The following is a 22,381-nucleotide window of genomic DNA, read 5'->3' as shown; positions in this document are numbered from 1 at the left end:
TCAGCCTTTCAGCTTTGGCTTATGCCTGAGCTCTCAGGCTCTGCCCAAATCTTGTAGAGTACATCTATGCAGTGCAGCCACCATCGCTCACCCTGCCATATGCTGCCCTATGGCCCTGCCAGCTGTGATCATATGCTGCATGGGTCATCTCCCAGTCCAATATGTTTACCTTGTCACCTCTCCTTACATCTCCCACTGAATCCCCATCTTAGCACCTCTGGAGTTCCTTGCCCTCACTTTCAAAGCTCTTTTGCAGGCGGAAGCCTCTCATTCAGCATTGAGATACTGGCTAATCACTGTCACCTTCATCTTCTGCTTGTTACATTTTCAAACAAGAGTCTTTCATCCTATTGACATCATGGTTTTCTTCCTTTGCATTGCTTTTAAACTTTTTCAGTTTCCCTGTGCCTACAAAAGTCACTGACAGCAATTGGGGTGGTGGTGTCAGCCCAGACCACCATTTATATACAACCTGGATCCATCCTTTCCTTCCATTTATATAATGGCATCTGCCTCCTGCCTCTGGCTGGGTCTCCAAGCTGCTAAAAAATAAGCAAAAGGGAAAGAAGAAAAATGTATAAATGATTTAGTGAATGTTCCTCTTCAAGGCTTCTTCAGATCTTGAAAGATCCAGTTCTCCCTTGTATCCCCTCTGCCTCTTTGCTGCTGTCTGGCTGAAAGTTTCTACAGCCTTTTTGACACATGAATAAAAGATCAACTTTTAAGAAATAAATTTCTCCTGAGAAACTCTTGCAAAACAAGCCCTCTGGAAGAATCAACACCTTGACAAGCTTATTTCTTTGCTCTTCCTGAGATCCCTTCTCCACTGAAAAAGTGTACTTTTAATAGAGTACCTGGGGCAAACTGAGGCTGACATTTATTATATGCATGCTTTGTGCATATGGTTATTTTCTTGGGCTTGTCCCTTGTATATGAAAGTCTGAGTGACTGAAAGCACAGACATCCAAAGCAACATGCAATGGCATAAATACATGTAGATCCACCTGATCTTTAGAGAAGAGACCAAGTCCATCTTTCTTCTCATTTTGTTTTTTAGGCTGAACACAAATGCTTTCTCTGCGATTCCAGGTACCCATATAATCCCTACACTCAGCACAATAGTCACATGGTTGAAAATGTTATCACAACTTTTGAGCATGATAGAAAGAAGAAGTGGTGGCAGTCAGAAAATGGTAAGTTTCTTTGAGAATATATTACTGCATAATGTTACTGTGAGAGTTATTTATGTGATTGGCATTCACCATGTTGCCTTCATGAAGAAATGAAACAAAATTCCATCTATTCTTTGATAGGGTAATACTGAGTGATTTAAACCTGTTTGTGTGTAGCAATACAGGAGTTTAGAAATTCTGGTTTTCCACAGACAAATTTTAAGCACAACATCTCCAAGAGCTGGGCAGAGGACCTGTGACAGTGCTGTGTTATACACGGTGGCCGCGTATGACAGGGTGTCTGCCTTTCAGGGAAATGTGATTTGGAGCAAAAGGTACATTTTCAGATGGGTAATGACAGAGTGTGTAAAATACAAATTTCCATTAAAAAAGGTAGTCCTTGCCATGTAAAGACATAACAGTTTAGGGAATAAATAAAGCCTTACTATGATCACCCTTATTGCCTCATGTTAATTTTGTCACAAGCTTCTCTGTAATAGTTCTTCGCTGGTATCATAGAATAATAGAATAGTTTTAGTTAGAAGGGACTCTAAAGGTCTAGTCCAACCCCTGTGCAATGAGCGGGGACACCTTCAACTGGATCAGGTTGCTCAGAGCCCAGTCCAAGCTGACCTTGAATGTTTCCAGGGGTGGGGCATTTATAACGTCTCTGGGCAACCTGTTTCAGTGCCTCACCACCCTCATCGTAAAATTTCTTCCATATATCCTGTCTGAATCTCTCCTCCTTCAGTTTAAAACTGTTACCCCTTGTCCTATTGCAACAGGCCCTACTAAAAAGTTTGTCCCCATCTTTCTTATAACTCCTTTTTAAGTACAGTACCTGTCCTTCAGGTGTGTCAACCACACCATACAGTTTTGTGTCATCTGCAAACTTGCTGAGGGTGTACTCAGTCTCACTCGATAAAGGTTGAACTTGATGATCTCAGAGGTTTTTTCCAAGCTAGTTGATTCTATGATTCTATGCCACTGATGAAGATATTACCCTTAGAGCTTCTCTGTCAAGGCATGCCAGGAGGAATAGCATTTGTCTTATCTGACATACAGTGAGCATGTAAAAAAATGACTGGTTTTTATGAAGGCATAGAAAAAAATAAGATATGTTACTTCTATTTTGGGTATCCAACTAAGAATACAAAAGCCTTATTTTTTCATGGAGTGTATCAAGGAAATGTTGCCAGCTTCGGGTACCACTGCCAATAAAGCTGTGGGCCAGCTGTGAGAGGATCTTTTCTTGTTCTCACCACCTTTATTCTGGGATGAGGTCTCATGCAGTGAGCTGAATGTGTGCTGAGCAGTAAGCCTAGGAAGCTGCATGGAGATGTAAATGATGGGGATATCAGCTGAGCTCCCTCAACTCTCTACAGAGAATGTGTGAATTGTGGGGATTTTTTCTATACTTGCTACAATTGTGGACAATGCCTGGTGTGATAGCTCTGCTCATGACAGATTTCAGGCCTGGCTGTATAGAAGGGTTTAACAGATCTGCTGAGCATGAAGAAAACCCCATATTTTTATTGACTTTCATTTTATTCTTAAAAATAAGCAATTTGTCTGGAGTTTAAAAAATTCTAACTGGATAGAGGAAGTCATAAACATAGAACCTTGCCATCAGCATTACTTACAGTCCAAATGATCTGAACAAGACCTTTAACCATCTCCTGCATTCTCAGTGATGTGCAGCATCACCAGTGCCACTGCTGGAAAGGCTACACACTGCATTGACCTGAGAGAGCAGTCCAGTCACATGCTGGGTTTGTGCACAGGGGATGCCCTAAAGAGTCAAGCTGCTGTGCTGGAAAAGGTGTCTCTAAATTCCCAAGGGGAAAGCTGTCTCATCAACCCCTCCAAAGTGTGCACTGTGCTCTTCATTTTCATTCTCTTTTCAGGTGTTGACCATGTCAGCATTAGATTGGACCTAGAAACCTTATTCCAGTTCAGCCATCTTATCCTGACTTTTAAGGTACATCTTTTACCAGAGCTTTTATGTAATGTTATACACTAATTATTTAACCACAGGAATAAATTGCTTACAGAGGCAGTGAAAGCTTCATCATTAGAGATTTGTAAGAACAGGTTAGATAAACACCTGTCAAGTGTGGTTAAGTTATAGTTGATCCTGCCTTAGGGGAGGAGGATAAACCAAATAGCTTTCTATTCATGTGCCTTCAGGTTCTGTTTTCTATAATCTGAGAACTAATGCTGAAAAAAAAAATGCAAAACGAATCCCTAAAAATTTAGGACATCTCTGAACAGTTGTTATTCTTTCAAATTAGTTCAGCCTTCTCATGCATACTCATTATGGTCCAGATGGTTACAATTTTTTTTTTGCAAAACCCTTACACTGTTAAAGTAAACTTCCTCACTTATACAGTGATCTTCTATCTATGTGGAAGGTTGCCCTTCCCTTTTGCTAGAGTGTGGTTCACATGAAGAATCTGGCTTTTTCAGAGAGGAATGTAACCAGCACATTAGCACTGTAGTGAGCCTACAGTCTCCCAAACACTGAATTTTAGTTGGAAGCTGTTGGCATTCCACAAACAGGAATGTCAGAACAACAACCCCTAAGATGTCTTATCAGTGCCTGGTTAAAGGGTTCTTGAAATACTGTTTCTTGCAGACATTTCGCCCTGCAGCGATGCTGGTTGAGCGGTCCACTGACTTTGGTCACACCTGGAAAGCGTTCAGATACTTTGCACAGGACTGTGCAGCTTCTTTCCCCAACATCTCTCCTGGCCCAGCAAAAAATGTGGGAGATGTCATTTGTGATTCAAGATACTCAGACATTGAGCCCTCCACTGAAGGCGAGGTATTGCCAAGTGTCTGTGTTTGTATAAGTTCAGATCATATGTGCCTGAATTTCTGGAGCTGAATGTCTCTCATCAGTATCCATCAAATCCACTTACACACATTCTGAGACATGAGGTATTATTGACTTTACTGAAGTGTTTATTTTATTAGCACTGTATTTTACCCTCAGTTTCACACCCAAATGGATTCATAAAACAACTTGTACAGAGCCTTCTAGTGCTTTTTCCTGGTTTCCAAATTCACACTGAAGTGCCCCTTGCAAGAGACCTTGAGTCCCCATCTGCCTCTGCCGCTAAAGGCTTTGATACATTTGGCGGGTGCTCATTCCATCTCTACATCACTGTAGGGCATTGTTTTTACTTTCTCCTGACACATCAATCCACCAAAAGGTCTCTTTGCCTCACTTAGCCAAGGCTAGGTTGAAGGATGAGAGCACTTGGTGAATCAGGGCCACAGCCTTGTTCTTTTCTTCTAGGTGCTCATCAGTACCTAATGGGTCTCAGGTGACAGACTTTATATCCAAAAAGAGTAGCTTCAGTGACCTATAGAGCTGCACTAATTTGTTTTGCAGGTTGTTTTAAAAGCTCTGGATCCCAGCTTTGAAATAGAAGATCCGTATGTGCCTTACATCCAAGGTAGGGACAGTACAGCTTTTCTCCAGCGATACTTTGCTGGTGTTGGTTTTTGTACACTGAATGGATCAACAGCTCAGTCGGTGCAAGTTAATGATGTTGAAAAAAGTAGCTAAAGATCTTAGGAGTTATCTGTGTTAATAAGTAGAATGGGCCAGTCTTGTTCTTTAGCCCTGAGATCAAACAGCACAGCTCTGCAGAGCTCATCCATGCAGCTAAACTGTCTTTCTTTCTGGGATCAGGTGGCCCAACCCACACTGCTTTTTGGGAACAGTCCCTGAGGTGTACGTGAACCCACAAAGGCTGGGAAAATAGATTGACTCTGGCCAGAGCCACACCAAGGAGGGTGCTTATGCTTATGCAGCTGTGTTCCAGGACCACGTCCATGCCTTGGCACTGTCCAGGTTACTTTTCTTAGCCAAGATCAGATAATTATCACTGTTTCTTCAATATGAAGGAATTCCTGGATGATTGATCCAAGATGAATATTTAATACTGTTCATTTTCAAATGAATTTGGCGTCTCGATTTTTCTTCTTTCATTCCAGAGCTCATTACATTGACAAACCTAAGGATCAATTTTACTAAACTCCACACCCTTGGGGATGCTCTGCTTGGAAGAAGACACAGCGATCCCCTTGAGAAGTACTACTACGCTGTCTATGAGATGGTTGTGCGGGGCAGCTGCTTTTGCAATGGCCATGCCAGCCAGTGTGATCCTGTACAGAATCTGCGGGGAGATGTCTTCTATCAGCCTGGGATGGTGAGTCACTAACTCTGTCTCCAACAGGGGCAGTCCCTACCTGGTATCTTGGGGAAAGAATGAGGTGGAGGGAGGGAGAGGAGGGAAAATCTCTGATGATCTTTGGATTGACCATTTGCAACTCTAAGTTGTAAAATGTTTCAATGCATCTTCTTCCTTTAAAACCCTGGGCTGAACTGCTCAGGTTTCAGAAGAGAAGAGAAGCTAGCTCTTTGTTGGCAGTAGTTGGTGTTTCAAAAGCAACTGGGACAAGACATGTTGATAACAGCAGAAAAATACCAGAGCTGTAATGGTGCAAATGTAATTCAGCTTGTGGTGTGTGCAGACCTGAATGGCCAGTCCTTGGGTGCATTCCACACTCCAGCTGGGCTCAGGGTGCTTTGCAGCAGGAGAGGAGCCATAGGTGTAAAGAATGGCTGATAATGCAAAGCTAACCCATGAAAAATGGATTATTAAAAAATTGAGGAACATGATTGTGAATTCTTTCCCTCTGAAAACATGAGGGTTTATTTTTCCTCCCGGAAAATATGTATCTCAATTTAGAGAAATGTAGGGGAAGAGAGAGAATTTAAAAGGTTGAAGTTTCCTTTGGCATGTTTAGAAGTTTGTTTGTTTGTTTTTCCAAAATGTTGCTCAATGGCTTTGAAAAAATTTGGTTAAAGTTTGTAGGTATTCTTCAGATCTTTTACTCACGTAACTGAGGATTATGTCAGCTGAGGGAGCCAAAGAGCTTTGAATTTTCCTGATCCTGCTGGTATACCTGAAGCAGATATCTCCTTTCCTCTCCTCTCCTCTTCTCTCCTCTTTGTCCTCTCACCTTACCTCCTCTCTGTTCTCACCACATTGCAGGTCCACGGGAGATGTCTCTGCCACCATAACACTGAAGGCTTGTCTTGTGAAAGATGTAAAGATTTCTACAATGATGCTCCCTGGAGGCCAGCTGAAGGGACACAGGATAATGCTTGCAAACGTAACTCAAACATATTCTTTTCCTTTTTTATAGCTGAGGGTGCAGCACAGTCCCAGCCCAAAACGTAATGGGATGGCTGGGTTACTGGGAGGGAGACTTTTCCATGCCTCATCTAAAAACAGATGGATTCCTGTATCCATTAGTGCTGTGTTATCCTACAAGAAGGAGAACTTCATGATTTTTTGTTTAGATAAGAGGGAAAAAAACAACAAACAATAAAGAGAGGAAAAAGCAACTAATGCAAAACCAGATCATCCATTGGTTTACATAGGGTCTTTCTTGTGAATAAAAGAAAAATTTAGACAAGGCTTAATTATTTATTTCCACAATAATGAGTAATGTTGGATATACAAGAATATTAGGGTCTGTAACAAGTATTCATCTAGATCTTTCTTCAGTGGAGCAGTGTTTTCCCCTCCATATCCAGCACACTCACCTGCATGGGTACTTACAAGTATAGGGCCCAGTTGTGTTGCAAGTCTCCAGTGTTTCCCCTAAGCTGTAAAGCACTATGCCTGGGAAGCTATGGTCTTGCTGGGCACTGAGATCATGGAAGTAACAAGTAACCCTGTGTTAAGGATGGGCAGCAGTAGTGGCAAGACCACAGTAATGGGCGTCATGGTGCAAAATACTCCACTGTTTGTTTTGGTTTCAGGGTGTAACTGCAATGGCCACTCTGGCAGATGCCGCTTTGACCTGGCCATATACCAGGCCAGTGGTGGGGTCAGTGGTGGTGTTTGTGAGGACTGCCAGGACAACACTACCGGGCAACACTGTGACCAGTGCAAACCTTTCTTTTACCAGGATCCACTCAAAGTCATCTCAGACCCTCAGGCATGCCTCCGTAAGCTTCCCTTTTTTGCCTTCTGTAAGAGTGACTCAGAATAGGGTGGTTCTGGTTCTCTGTGCTCTGAACCTATGACATCCCCAAGCTTAAATGTTCATATGGTTGTGAAAGTGTTATCCAACCTGTAACATCCAAATTGCCTTATAAAGTAACTGCATGACAGTGTCCTTGAACCTGCATTGTAAAAAAGGGCTGCATGTTCCAACTCATTGCTAAACTGAGCTTAGAAACCCAGCAGAGCTATCATCTTTCTTGAACAACATCAATATAAATATGAATAGCAGTAGTGCTGTTGCTTCTGTGGTAGTCAGGGATTACAGAAGAGGTGTGAAATGATGGGAGGAGCAATAACTGTTGTTAGATAACCTGCCATATGCAAGAAAAAGAGTCTTTCAGGTGTAAAAGCCCTTCTTCTGGAAGATGAGCTAACTTCAGTATTAACATAGGATGGGAAAAATCCTCTGAGTATAATTTCATTGTAGTAACTAATTGGCATCAAAAGTCCTTAAGGAGCCAAGGGCTGATTACCCAGGGGAATGGTGTGGTCAGCTCTGCTGTGAGAAATGGGTAGTGCCTTAGGGAAAAATGGGATGCATCAGGAAGGCAGTGTTCCATGCTGAATCCATTGCTTCCAGTAAATAATTCAGCCATAAGCCAACTCAGACCAGCTGTGAGGAGGTGTGGTACTGCTGCAACCCTACAGCTTTCATGAGAGCATCTCTAAAAGTATGGGGCCCACTCCTCCCTGAGTATTCTGAAGAGGGTAGGGAGTGGGTGCATGATGACTATTTCTACCCAAAGGGTATATTTCTACCAAAGGGAAGACTGTAACTCTTCTCCAGAGAAAAATCAGATCTTGGAAACATTCTCATAATATTTCTTAACAGCTGCTGTGTGTTAATTGTAAAGCGACCAACAGCAAGCACAGATGAACATCTGTACAAGAACCCTGAATTTGTGTCTACCAGCAGCTCTGTCATTGCTTTTTCTTGCTTATATCTTAATGTGCTTTTTTATGTCTCCTTGGCGATGCCTGCAGCCTGCAACTGTGACCCAGAAGGTACATTGTACAACGGCATGTGTGAGAGCCTCACTGACCCTGCTCTAGGAACGGTTGCAGGCCGGTGCCCTTGCAAGGAGAATGTGGAGGGTGTCCGCTGTGACCAGTGCAGGGCCAACTACTATGGGCTGAGCGGCAGTGACCCTCTGGGCTGCCAGCGTATGTAAACCACCTTTTATTCTTTTTTCCAAAACATTTTTAAGAGATGGAGGTAGTTGGATGCACACAGTAATGCACTACCTGCTTCACAAATACCCAGGTGCCTGCTATAATTTATCGTTGGTGTATTTAATGTTCCTTGTTCAGCATCTAAGACTGAAAAGATACAAAATCACTTGCAGAAAACATAATATACTATAACAGATCAGACTTTTGTCAATAGAAGGATTGTTAAATATGCAATTTAGTTGAAAAGGGAGATTTAAACACATGAAAATTATGTTACCATCAAAATCAGCATAAGGCTGAATGAAAAGCCACAGTTGGGCTGTTAGGATAGTTGGACTGTGCACTGCACAGTGCAGTGTCTAGGTGGCAGGAGCTGCTGCCTTGCCATGAGAGCTTTCAGCCAGCTGTTCCTCTGAGAGAGGTTCACGAACAAACATATCCCACCCCTACCCAGGCGCACTGTGGGTTTGTGAGCATGTTAAGTCCACAGCATGGTACCCAGCACTAAGCAACATGCAAGGACTATGTAGGGTGGATCAGCACACAGCACATGGCAAACCACCAGACTGGACTTCTGCCAATGCCCCTGCTCCCCCAGAGAGTGTATCCACTGAGGAAACAGACTGTTACCCAAGAGCAGCCTGAGAGCTGCAGGGTGACAGGGCAGGTCCATCTGCAGAGCATCTGTCTGGAGGATGGAGACTGCTTGTCATGTTGATGCCACATCTAAAGCAAAAGCCAGTCTTGCTGCCGTGACTGGGTCCAGCAGAAGTAACCGTGTATTTCCCTCCCTGTAGCCTGCAACTGTAATCTCTCCGGCAGTTTGCCTTTCTCCATCTGTGATCCTGCCACTGGAGCGTGCCTCTGTCAGCAGTTCACCACAGGACGGCGCTGTGAAAAATGCCTCGTAAGTAGTCGGCGTTTGTTACTACTTCTGTATGCGGGTTTAGAAGTCTCCTCTGCCATCTCCCACTTTTTCATTGCCAGCAAAGTAAAAAGTCAAAATTCAAAAGAATTTTGCATCTCTATGCTCTCATTTTGCAAAAGAACACATCTGGTTCTTTCGAACTCTTGCAAACATTTGTGCAATCAAATTGCACTAGGAGGAGTGCTTCAAGGAAGGAAAGGAAATGCAAAATCATGGCCTCAGGCCATCTTTGCTGTTTACAGAGCAGCTTGCTTGCACAAATGGGTAAATATCTGGCTCTTCTTGAAGTGCCTGAGCACCCAATGCAATCTGGGAAGAGAAGCAATCTCGCATGGCTAAGCACAGGCAGCAGGACAGTAGTGCTCAAGAAAAGAGTTCATCCAGGGGAACAAGTTCTGCTGTGCTTCACATAGTTAAATATTTGCTGTAAAAAAGTCTTTCTTTTTATCCCAGGTGGGATACTGGGGTCTTGGCAGCAGTTTGCATGGATGTTCCCCGTGTGAGTGTGATATTGGTGGATCCCAGAATAATTTGTAAGTTAATGTTCTTGATGTTCTTTCTTGGTTTTGATTTTTACAAACTCTTAGGCTAAATTTTCTGGTTAGGTTAATACAGTCTCAGTACAAATGGGAAAATAGACTGTGAACATAATTTTATCATATATAAACAGTATAAAATCAGGTTAGGATCTTGGAAATTTACTTGTGATAAAGGGGTTTATCGTCTTCCTTTGAAGTCAACTTTGAATCAGCTTAAGCCAGGGTTTGTTTAACATAAAATATAAACTGCGTGACTTGAGAGAACTAGAGGCCCTAATATTAATAGAAATTAGAAGTTAGAGGTGACTTTTTTAATGTAGCTTCCTACGTCGACTTTAGAGGCTAGAAATATCTTAATTTTTTTTACATATAGGCTCCTATTCAAAATATATAATTTTAGAATCAAGCTTGGTTTCAGTTGAGCTCCTCCAGAAGTCTGTTGGGCAGGGTCTTTAGGCACAGCAGCACATAATCCAGTGCTGTAGAGCAGCTCCTTGTGACCAGGCAAATCAGAGCTAGTAATCATCTGGCGTGTTAAATAAGAGTGCAAGTATATGAAAACTACCATATCATATCAAATCAAAGGGCCTTCTGATCTTATGTCCTACCTCCAAAATTACAGTTGATAGATGATTATGGATAGTAATAGATACAGAAACAGGTACAAGAAATGGATACAGGGATAGATAGTAACAGATGCTTAGGAAACAAAAGAATCTGTGCTTCAGTTGTGGAATGGACAGAGAAAGACAAAGCATGTCATGTCTCCCAAGCAATAAGAAAAGTAGCACTGAATAAATCCAGCATCGGAAATGGAGGGGCTGAGTGGTAGGAAGAAGTTTAACAGGGCAGGCAATCCAACAGTGGAAGAAACAAAGCAAAGCTGAAGCAAGGGTGGAGCTGAGCTGCTGTCATGCTGTTAAGCCCCAGCCATGCTGCACTCTGATGTCCTCCCTTTACCAACTCTCACCCCAGGTGCTCACCAAAGGATGGTCAGTGCAAGTGTCTTCCCAACATCATGAGCCGTCAGTGTAATGAGCCAGCACCGGGCTACTTCTTTTTACCCTTGGATTATTATATTTATGAAGCTGAGCACACAAAGCCCCTTTCTGGCTCAGCACCCTTGGTACGTAGTTGGCTTTTTAGGCATTGTACTGAGAGGGGATGCATGCGATGGTGGCACAGGAGCCGAGGCTGAGGAGAGGAGCCCTTGCTCATGGAGAAGACAAAGCGGCGTTTTAGCAGGAAGGTTCTTTGACCATCCTCAGTTCATCCTTGTTCTTCATCTTCATGTTCTTCATGTCTTCATAGGCATGACTATCCTGTAACTGTGGCTCTTACCAAAGGACAGTTACAGGTAACAGGCGTGACCTACAAAGCTGGCCTTGCTGCTTCTCAAATGCTGGCTGGTCTAGCATAAATTAGAGAAAATAAGTTACCGAAATTACAGGAAAGTGTTTGGGTTGCCAACAGCTATCACAAACTGTGATATTTCTGGGAATCTCCAACAGAGGAAGAATCAAATTCCTCTCTGTTCCACTGGACTCCTTCCTGCTGCCTTATATAATGGCACTGATTGCAGCCCAATTTCCTCGAGAATTTGGCATCCATCTGGAATGTTTTTAGAAAAATTAATTTTTATTTATTTTTTTGGCCCTCAACATGGAGGTAGTTGTTTGCTATGCAGAGTACGAGTCTGGAATGCATCCCTTCTGCTGCCTGTGTTTTTACAAACATTTCCTCTTCGATGTGTTGTCCAGAAGTTATACAGAAGGAATAATAAAAAATATGTTTATTTGCAGGTCACATCCGCAAATATTTAAGCTATAATCACAATCAGTAATCAGCCTACAGTCCAAAAATGAAATGGAAAGCAGATGTCTGGGACAGCTTGTGAAAGGAAGTGCAAGTTAATTTTAAGGGAGTGAGGGAAAAGGGTTTCTAGCAGAATTTCACCCAGCATAGAATAGAGCTTGGTTTAAGAATGTGGATTTTCATGTAGCTGCCTACCTACCCTTCAGAACTGTTGAGACCACACTGCCCCTCTCTCATTACTTCATAGGTTAAACCAAGCACTCTTCCAAGGTGTGACATCTACTTCCAGAAGAAAGGCTATGAGTTCATGATTGAAAATGGTAAGATTGTGTTAAACAGGAACAAGATACGAAGCATAAGAAAATCTGGACTGGACCAGGTAAATTGTTTCTTGAGTAGTTACTTAAGGTTACCCCAAATACTAGAATTTTATTGCAATAGAGGGCAAGGAAATCTCTAAGCACGTGGGATTCACAGTCCTGGATGTTACAGTCCTGACAGTTGTGCCAGCCAATTTATAATTCATACAGACAGGTTTGCTCTGCCATGTCCAGTGCCATTTTAGACTCAGGTTTAATGAACTATTCAGAAGAGCACCAATGAAAGACAATTTTTGTTTGTTTGTTTTGGCTGTAAGACATTTCCCGTGTTTTCCATTTTCTAAGAAGTTTACCAAGACATTGACATGGTATCTACTGCATTTAAATGCTGTCAGATTTGTCACTCTAAGTATTGACATTTATTTCTTTCAGCTTATAATGAAAAGTCCAGCCATGTATGAAATCAAGCTTTATCTGTAAGGTTTGCAATGTGAATGCTTGGAGGTGCCATATATAGAGAGATGGATGGACTATTCTAAGCCCTTTCATTGCTGTTGTTGCAAAGCTATGGGAAGCTTTTCTTTGTTACCCTAAGCATCCTACATTTGGGAGTGTTCTTAGACTGTTGATCTCAAGCTTGTTTGGAAAATGAGGCTGTCTGATGTACAAAATAAGTAAATAACATGGCCAAAATAGTTCCTTTCTTTTTTTCTGAGTTTGTTTTTTTGTCATTTGACTCTGTGTGTTGTTGGAAATGCCTGTATGTCTTTGCAGGGTGTGATGCAGTTTGGACAGGACTCGGCTGTGGTGGTGGTTTTCAGGCAGCCTAGCACTGGTCGGTCTGTTACATGGACAGGACCTGGCTTTGCCCGCGTTCCCAGCGGAGCTGGGCTGAGATTTGCCATCAACAACATTCCCTTTGCTATGGATTTTGATATCGCAATCCGCTACGAGCCTGAGGTACTTGTGATGTCTTGTGTGTCCTATGATGTTGTGCTAGATACATGGTTTATTTTGTCAGTAATAGGATGCAGCAACTTGTCCCACTCTTTATATTTAAAATTAATACTGTTTGTCTTTTTGTCCTTATCAACCGAGTAACATTGCCTCCATTGAGCCTCTTCAACCGTCTCCAGTCAAATCTGAAAAATCAGCACTACAAGTGGTTTCTAAGCATCAGTAAAGATCTCAGCTTCTGGAGTTCCTCTTTTAGTACCTTTGCTTGGACCAGACTTTTGTTTACAAATCAGACGCATGCAAAATGCATCTTTCCTGTAGATGGGCACCTGTATTTCTAGCTGGGATTTTCTGGGCAGGAAAATGTGCACAGTCAGGAGTGATTCAAGCAGATATTACTCCAGAGCTTTTGCAGACATCCAGCTTCACAATTGCTCCAGATGGGTTCTGAGGTGTGTGAAAATTGTAGAAAAATAACCAAAATGTTATTTTTTTGCCTGGAAAAAGTTTCTCAGTGATAAAAACATGTCTAGGGAAACCTGTTAACCCAAATCTGGTTAAACCCAAGGCCACACTCATGTCTTTAAAAACACAGGAAGTGTTTTATTAGTTCCAGTGTTTGTACATACCTTGCTTTCAGCTCCATGGGACAGTCCTACTACTCAAGATCCTCCTTCTGTGTATTGTATTCTGCTCTCTCACTGTCATTCCAAGTCAAACAAAACTCCCAGTGTCTTGAAACATGAGCAATTTTGCAGTGGGCTGGCTGCTGCTGCTGAGTTTTTTTCCTTCTAAGAATTAAATGTTTGAATTTTAAAGACTTATTACAATGTCTTTTATGTTTGTTGTTCCTTATTAGATGTGAAAGGAGGCAAATAATGAAGGATATCTCTGGGACAACAGTGTACTGAGAAAGGAAACAACTCCAATGACTTTAACAGAGCTGCTTCCATTTGGACCAGCTGAGGTCCCATTTCCGTCTTTGCTCTTCAATAGCTATTGCAAATACAATGCATTTTCCACAAATAACTTTTTTTTTTAGTCCTGTAAAGAACAAAGAGAATCTGTTTTGTCACTGCAGTGTGCAATCATTCAGATGGCTTTCATTAACCCTTGCAAAGAGAAAGTTCTTCAGATGTGAAAAATGACCATAATGTTTGTCCTTTGTTTATAGTCCTTGGAAGACTGGCTAGCAAGTGTTGCAATCCAGCCCACTGGTACTTTGTCAAGTCAACGCTGCAAAAACAAGGGCCTTTCACAGGAGCCTCATGCATTGCCTCTCCCAGCCACAAAGAGGTCTGACTATTCCTTCCTTTTGCCTGTGGATTTTCTATATACAAATCATTTACTGAAGCACAGTATTTATTACATTGAATAATAAATGTGTGGGAAACTGGGAATATTAGAAACACATGTGTGGGCTTTCCTGTTGCTGTCACACAGCAATACCACGTAGGCTCTGAGGAAGAGTGATGCTCCAGTCCTCAGCCTGGCAAAGTTTTGTACAAGCCAGGAAGGTGGCCTGACATCCTACTGGGGTTAGTGGTTGCTTTGGCAAAGATCCAACTGCAGCTATTTCAGTATAGAAAGGAAATATTGACTTAAAGTCACTGTCCTGGCCTGTTTTCAAAACCAGCTTTTCATCTTGGACCTATGTAAAGAATAGAGAGGAGCCAAGAGGATGTGACCAAAGTCTTGATCAAACAGGGACAGGAAAGGACAAATATGAACAGTGAGTTGCAAACTCCTTTGCTTGAAGTAGTAAACCCTGCCATTCTCAATTTAATCTCAGCAGGTTTGAATTGCTCTTGGTGAATCGTCCAGGCAGAAGTCATGAAAGCTTTCCTAAAGCCTGCAAGCAGTGAGGCTGAGTGTGCTCCCCACAGCAGCAGGGATTGCTTGGGGGTGCAGGCCTTAAGATGCAGGCACAGAGGGAAGGGAGAGCTCACAGCACCCTGTAAACTTGCTTTGTCCCAACTCCTGGCTATAACTGTGCTTTATTTCTGCTAAACAGGGTTGCACTTCTGCAAACTCCAGTCTGCCTGGAGCCAGGAAGAGAATATTTTGTGGATGTGTATTTTTCTCAGTCCTCTGCCTCTGACCCAAAGGCCAAATCCTTCATCTTGATTGACTCAGTGAGTAGTTCTGTCACAATTCACTTGAGGCTGTATTTATACCAGTGTGATTTTTTTTTTTTTACAGTTAGTCAAGATATCTTAAAAACACTTATAGCTGCCCCATCCCTGGCAGTGTTCAAGACCAGGTTGGAAACGGTTTTGAGCCACCTGGTCTAGTGCAAGGTGTCTCTGCCTGTGGCAGGGGGTTGGAACTGGATGATCTTAAGGTCCCTTGCAACCCAAACCATTCTATGGTTCTATAATTCTATAGTGTGTTTTAATAGAAATCAGGGAAGTGTGCTTCTGCTTACCTCCCTTGGCACTCTGTTTGCATGGTTTTGTATGGCAAGACAGAATTGCATCTGTTTTGCTTTACATGGAACAATACCAAAATAGCTCATCAAGTCATTCTTGTTGCATGTGTTAATGATCAGAGTATGTATCTCTATCTGTTGCTCATTTATTATGAGCACACTCAACATATGCTGACAAGATGCTGTGGCTAGGGATATAAATTCAGGCAGTTCTTCATCACTTAGCTTTTAAAAACATCTCAGTAATTTATCTGAATCTAGTTAAATCATGGATATATTTAAGGATTACATTGGAAAATTAAAATTAGTTCTGTACTTTCCTGGGAATCAGGTCCAGCCAGTTCCCAAGTTTCCACCAAGTCAGGAACTGGGTGTTAGTTTGGAGTCCTTCTTGAAAAAAATATTTTTAAGTCTACTCCTCTAATTATTTCTGTAGAAGTGGACCTGACAAGGCCTGGCCACACTTGGACACAGAACCTTCAGCTGAGTTTTCTCTATCTTGGTAATATGAGTGAAAATTTGGGCCAGATACTCCTTTTGGAGTCATCAACATGGCACCTCTTGGAAGCAAAACCAGTTCTGAGCATATATCTGAGGTCTTATTATAATCTGACTTTTTTATATGCAGTCTCTTTTATTTGAAGAACTCAGGGAATGTCTAGACCTTCAGAATACGTGTGAATTCAGATGACTGAGGAGCACAGCGGCAGATTTGGAAACATGATGCTCCAGGCCTGTGTCCTTGCAATGCAGAGCACAGTAAGAGAATGTGGGAAATTCAATATATCTAAGCAAAAATATTTTCTTTTCCCCCTTAACGCCAAAGCTTGGACTTATTCCCAGAATCAGCTCCATGGAGAATTTATGCAGTGAAAAGGATTTAGATGAGTACCAGAAGTATCACTGCATTGAAATTGCATCAGAAGTTGGACCTCATGTCCTGCCCGAAGCATGTGCACGGCTCATAGTGAGCATGTCAGCCCGCATCCACAACGGCGCTGTGGGTAAGGAGCAACCTGCACAGGCAGCTCTTTTGGACAGTTACTGGTTTTCCATTAGTTTGTAGGATATGTTGACTGGAAAGCTCCCAGCCCCTGGTGTTGTAGGTAAGTGTATGGATCTACAAGACACATCCCACTGAACCCTGAGTGTGTTGCAAGCACTTTTTGTTGTCATGGCTTTCAGAGTCCATCACACCTGGTGAGCTTCATGGATCAGCATGACAAGGAGCATAGCAGTGCTTGCACGTTTTCTGAAGAGCATTTCAATCGGATGCAGCTTCACCAGGTGGCCAAAGCAGTAACTTTCCTACTTTTCCAGCTGCTATAAAATGACAAAGGAGTCATTGAAAAGCCCTATCCCTGAATGCTGCAGGCCAGCTGAATGCCCTGGAAGAACCCCAGGCATGATGGCACACAAGCTGACTGACATGCTGGAAGAGATTCACCAAGAAAACCTTGGTTTTCTCCCAGCAAGAGAGTAGTGGCAGGTGGGGTTTGAAGCCCCAGGCATTCTTCTGGACCCATTGCAGAAAAAGCAGATGGGATCGGTGGCTCAGGAGACTTCTCTGGTGTTGGACCCAGAGAAATGGAGCTCCTCTGCACCTCCAGTAAGAGGAGGAGCCTTTCTGAGCAACTTCAGTGGCCAGCTCCTTTAAGGGAGCCTTACCTCCAATGGACCCAATAGCATCTGCTTGATTTGGGCTATTTTTAGAAGGACCAATGCCTCAGTCACACATCATGTGATGTAGTCATGGCTGTGCAGCCACAGATGCCCCTCATGTAAGTTTGAGTTGTGCTGATGCTGACTCCTCATCAGCCTGACTCCCATAGGGATGGGATTCTCCCAGTGAAACATGGCAATTTGGCTTTCTAGCGCTATCATCTGAGCATCCCAGGCAAACACCCTCTGTGAGTTAGCATACCAGCTACACTCAACAAGTTAGTCCAAGGTGTCCAGAAAGCAACAAACTGCACATATGCAGACTGTTTAAGCTCTGCTTGCAGGTTATGTCCAGTGCTGCACCCAGACATTGATGTATGTCAAACCCTTCTAGACTTCAGGATATCCTCATTTTGGATCTACATTTGGTATGCCCTCTTCTGTTCTATCCCAAATATGTGCTGAAGGCAGTGCCCTGAGTGTAGCAGCTCCAACACCAATATACCATCACCATCAATGATACAGCATCAAATAATCCAATGCATGGCCATCAGTGGTTGCTGAACCCCTAATGAGAACAATCAAGCTCTTTCCTTACTACTTTTCAGTGTAAAACCTGCAAGTTTATGACTGCAGTCATTCTCCTTTACGAGCAAACCTGTTTTGATTTTCTTTCCACTTGGCAGCCTGTAAGTGCAATCCCCAAGGGTCACTGAATGCCAGCTGCAGTAAACTGGGGGGCCAGTGTCAGTGCAAAGCCAATGTTGTGGGACGCTGCTGTGACATCTGCTCTGCAGGCAGCTATGGCTTCGGCTTCCACGGCTGCTACGGTGAGTACTTGACAGCCATCACCGGAACCAGAACCAGGACCTGGCTCCTCATGCATACCCCAAGTTTTTAGGGCTTTGAATCCATGATTATGTGTGAATCAATATAAAACATATTTCCACAAATACTGAATTTTCAATCCCCACTGCTTGCACTGCCATTGAGCAGTGCCTGCAATGAGCAGAGCTGGTGGGAATACATTCAGGACATAGCTTTGCTGTTGGTGTTTTCCAGCATGTGAGTGCCACCCACAAGGCTCGCTGAGCGCGCTGTGTGATCAGGTGACAGGGCAGTGCTCCTGCCGCCGGGAGGTGGATGGCCAGCGCTGCAGCCGATGCCTGGCTGGGTACTTCGGGTTTCCCCACTGTCGTCCTTGTGTGTGTAACGGCTTTGCAGAGCTTTGTGATCCAGTGACTGGTGTGTGCCTGAACTGCCGGGGGTTTACAGCTGGAAGCCACTGTGAAAGGTAAGTTGATGGGCAGGGCTGCAGAGCTCACTCAAACACTAGTGCTCTCTGAAACATGTGTACCTGGGGCCCATCTGCCCCCCCATGAATTCATTGATGACCTTAACTGGAAATACATATCTAAACCTAGGATTAAACTAGGCCTAGCTGCTGAATGGCAGGTACCTATTGGTTTGGCAAATGCATATGGGAATGTGTGTGCATGTAATGCCTATGGGGGGACTGCAGGCACAGCATGCATGCAGCATTGCAACAAGCTCCCTGCAAGAAGGCATTTGAGACATGGGTGCCGTCGCACCATGTCACTGCGTGTGGCATACACTGACCTCTGCCAGCTTTTTAATTGTCAAAGGGCTAACCTCATGCTGAATACTCATTTTAACACCTGCAGTTATCTCTGAGGAGCTTAAATAAACATACCGTTTTGCTGATTCATATTAGTTCCATATGACCAGCAAATGACTTTTCCCATGTGTTCCAGTTCCATTCAAAACTGTGTTCCCTTTTTCATTCTATACACTGGCAGCAGTATCAGAGTTCAACACAGACATCAGAGTTAAATTCATTAGCTATTTAGTTTAGTTTGGCTGGATTGTACCTTGTCACTTACTTTTAAGATGATTTCCCCAGGAAACCTATTGGGCTTTTCTTGCAGTGCTTTGGACAATACAGCCTTTGGCTGTTGTGCTTGTAGGTGGCAAATAGACTGAAAGTGGGAGACTGAAATACTTGTTGCCCTCTGCCTCTGCAGTAGCTTCAGACCCCAGGAGGAGGATAGTCGAATAGCCAAGACTTTTAGCCTGGCTCGTATACATACAGAGAATTGTCTTCCCATTTACCATAGTAAAGCAGATCAAAGACTGAGCATGCTTCAGAAGCTGCTGTGTTGCCACAGCTGTGGGATCCATGGGGATCCATGACTTAGAGGCAGCGGTAGCAGGCAGGGTAGCAGGGGTGGCTGAGACCCCAGGGAGCCCTCAGAATCGCCGTTGCCTGTCTGAGTGACAGCACAGCCACCACCACCTCGAAACAGCCATCACTCTGGCTTTGCAGAACATGCCAGGCAGAGCATGGCTAGCTTCAGTACACACGCTGTATCTAAAATATGCATATTCTCTGACTGGTCTGAATGAATCATTGTTTTTTTTGCCCATGCCAAGACTTTCTAATGCCATGCCAGCCACTCTTTGTGTGTGTGTGTGTGGAAATAAATGAATATATATGGTGACGAGGGAATATACAGAATCTTTTACATGGCAGCTTTTAGCTGTGCAAAGCATGTGTGATATTTCATATATATATATATATATAATCATTTAGATTAAAATGGTTCCAGAGCAGGTAAAAGTTTTCAGAAATATTCCTTGAAAAGAAAATGTGGTGCGTTTTTTTTTTTTCTCCAGATTTTGGGAATGTAGCTCTGATTTTCCATTTTAGAACACCTTTGAAGCTCGCTATACCTGTACCAATTAATGAGATAGCATTACAATGACCTGGAATGTTAAATTAACTATACATACATATAAATAAATTCACTTCCAGAGACTGAATGGAGCACTTGGCAATCTCTGCTGCTTTGTGTTGACTGCTTTGACAGGTGCATGGATGGCTATTATGGAAACCCTCTGAACAGAGAGCCCTGCCACCCATGCATGTGCCCAGAGGAACCTACAAGCAATAGGTATTTTGCACATTCCTGTTACCAGGATTCCCAGTCTGCACAACTAGTCTGCAATTGTCTCGAGGGATATTCAGGTACAAAGCAAAATAAGGTCTGGGTTTGATTCTATTTAAAAGACCTGCAAGCCCAAATCAGAAAGAACAGGGCATCAGAAAGATCTGGAAAGATTTTCTAATCAGAGAAAGTCTTTGTTCATATAGAGACATTTTGCCCAAAAGCAACTGCTTCACTGTTTAAATGGTCACTATAGAAAGATCTCCAGTGATAGAAGCAAACCCTAATAGCAAACACTGCCAAAAACTGAACCAATGCTGTCATCTTTACTTAGGCCAAGTTCCTTTATAAGTCAAGAGCAGTTTTGCTTGAGTAATTGCTGTAGGGCCAAAGTGATCCTTGTTGGTTCTCACCCAGGGGATTTCTGTCCTTACAAACCACCACAATCCTCAGTTCTGCATTTTCTTCCTCCTGCTCCTTCCCAGCAATGCTCTTGGTCATCACTTCTGTGGCACTGTGTTCACTTCCTCAAAGATCATGGTCTGGCCCCGTGTAGCATGGTGAAGGAGCAAAGTCCTTGGTTGAGGATGAACCAGTGGATGAGGTCTTAGCAACACCAGCCTGCCCAGAAAGGTTTCTGAGATGCAGAGAAGTAGCGCCCCAATCAGGGCAGGCACTGGGGTGGTGTGCAGGAGTAACTTCAATGCCTGCAAGCAAGGTGAGAGCATCCCAGAACTCATATGACCTCCTGGGGATCCTCCACTGTGTTACAGAAAGGAGTGCAGGTGTGCCAGATGCTGGGTTGCTCCAGGAAAGGGCACCTTCCACCTTCCCATGATGCATGTCAGGGTGAAGGCCCCAGGGAAAATCCTACAATATGGCCAACCCCGACTGCTGCCATTGAAAGGACTTCGCTGGAAAAAAATGTTTAGAGGTGTTGTGTGAGGGGGTACCTATTTACTACTACTGAAAGAACTTCCTTGATAAAAACGATTTGGGATGAAGAGAGTGTTTCCATCAGATTTTATTGTAAGAGATGTAATTTAATGGATCACAGGATTAAGGGGCAACAGTCTCAAGCAGGTGGATATTTTCTACTGGAAATGTGTGTTTGAACAGTCAGGTTGAATCTTTTAACAGTACTACTGGAAATTACATGTTTCACTTGAGTTCCCATCAGCCAGAAAATATTTTTACCTTCCTCTCTGACAGGCAGTCGGTGTGACGAGTGTCCTAGTGGGTTCTACAAAAACCCAGGCAGCCCTGGTCTTGACTGTGCACCGTGTCCCTGCAATAATAACATTGATTTGACAGACCCAGAGTCCTGTAACAGGATCACTGGGGAATGCACCAAGTGTTTACACAACACCCATGGAACAAACTGCCAGTTCTGCAAACCAGGATATTTTGGCTCAGCCCTTGATCAAAACTGTCAAAGTAAGTAACCAACAGCACTGCAACTGTGTATTGCTACCCCCCAAAAAAAGTAAAGAAATTAGGCTACAGGAAGGGGTTAGCCCTTAGAGGGACAGTAAAACTAAAGCAAATCAATGGGGCAAAACACGAGAAAAGCAAATATGTTTCTATATATACAAAATATATAAATCAGTGATACAGATAACTGTTAATATGGCATCTTTGTTATCCAGGTCTCATTAAATCTCACACTGAATATCACTTCTAGGAAACACTTACTTGTGAAATGAAATCGTTACTCTCCGTTAGAAAGATAAACGTGCATTCAGCCCATTGAGGAAGGAATCAAAACTAAAGGAATCAAAGATGATTGTTTATCCATGTTGCTGGCTAATGCCAGCTAAGCAATGCTCAGTTAACCAGGTGATCTCTTGCTGAGCTCCCTGCCTTACCAGTTGTTTCCATTAAGTGGCTACTAGAGTGAGACTGTTAAAGCAATTTAATAGGCTCCATGACACTGTCAGTAACTCCTCATTTTTAACAGAAAGGCAGAAGTGGATGAAAATGCAAGGCATAAATTTCTTCCCAATGTTTCTCAAGGACTATGTTCACAAAGGTACCTGACTGAGGCTCTAATTTCTTCAGGCCAGACAGTGACATATTTTCAAGAAACTCTTGCTGAGAGTCTCTAAAACACAGTTAAGCCCATTCCTTGTTCATTCTTGGAAGATGTCCATTAGAAATGGTTGAGCAAGAACTGGCTCCTCACAAGGAAGGCTTCTTATCTTGCTTATCTTACTGGCATTTCCCACGCTGGATAGTGCCTACTGTAAATCAGCTTCTTCTTACCCAGCATATTTAACATTTCATTCTAATAAGATTCAAAATTCACTATGCCTTAATT

General features: G+C 43.0%; 1 protein-coding gene across 3 annotated transcripts in view; it reads left to right on the top strand.

The window, feature by feature from the left end:
- The window catches only part of LAMB4 (laminin subunit beta 4), a 45,659-nt gene that overhangs the window by 7,268 nt on the left and 16,010 nt on the right, over positions 1 to 22,381 (top strand). For 2 of the 3 annotated variants that reach the window (XM_057417782.1, XM_057417781.1), the window contains exons 4-24: positions 1,058 to 1,193; positions 3,080 to 3,153; positions 3,811 to 3,999; positions 4,573 to 4,636; positions 5,181 to 5,395; positions 6,245 to 6,365; positions 7,021 to 7,209; positions 8,252 to 8,431; positions 9,238 to 9,347; positions 9,822 to 9,901; positions 10,883 to 11,033; positions 11,970 to 12,101; positions 12,817 to 13,002; positions 14,174 to 14,295; positions 14,636 to 14,731; positions 15,014 to 15,134; positions 16,257 to 16,434; positions 17,779 to 17,922; positions 18,155 to 18,386; positions 19,984 to 20,141; positions 21,274 to 21,498. In XM_057417782.1, the coding sequence (XP_057273765.1) occupies positions 1,058 to 1,193; positions 3,080 to 3,153; positions 3,811 to 3,999; positions 4,573 to 4,636; positions 5,181 to 5,395; positions 6,245 to 6,365; positions 7,021 to 7,209; positions 8,252 to 8,431; positions 9,238 to 9,347; positions 9,822 to 9,901; positions 10,883 to 11,033; positions 11,970 to 12,101; positions 12,817 to 13,002; positions 14,174 to 14,295; positions 14,636 to 14,731; positions 15,014 to 15,134; positions 16,257 to 16,434; positions 17,779 to 17,922; positions 18,155 to 18,386; positions 19,984 to 20,141; positions 21,274 to 21,498 (3,103 nt within the window). The remainder of the gene's footprint in view (positions 1 to 1,057; positions 1,194 to 3,079; positions 3,154 to 3,810; positions 4,000 to 4,572; positions 4,637 to 5,180; positions 5,396 to 6,244; positions 6,366 to 7,020; positions 7,210 to 8,251; positions 8,432 to 9,237; positions 9,348 to 9,821; positions 9,902 to 10,882; positions 11,034 to 11,969; positions 12,102 to 12,816; positions 13,003 to 14,173; positions 14,296 to 14,635; positions 14,732 to 15,013; positions 15,135 to 16,256; positions 16,435 to 17,778; positions 17,923 to 18,154; positions 18,387 to 19,983; positions 20,142 to 21,273; positions 21,499 to 22,381) is intronic. The other variant, XM_057417785.1, reaches the window with a different exon arrangement.

The sequence above is a fragment of the Pezoporus wallicus genome, unplaced genomic scaffold (genome assembly GCF_028554395.1).
Source record: "Pezoporus wallicus isolate ANWC-B61680 ecotype Strahan unplaced genomic scaffold, APGP_CSIRO_Pwel_v1 contig_5542, whole genome shotgun sequence".
Classification (NCBI taxonomy): Eukaryota; Metazoa; Chordata; class Aves; order Psittaciformes; family Psittacidae; genus Pezoporus; species Pezoporus wallicus.
This window is presented reverse-complemented; position numbering and strand designations above follow the sequence as displayed.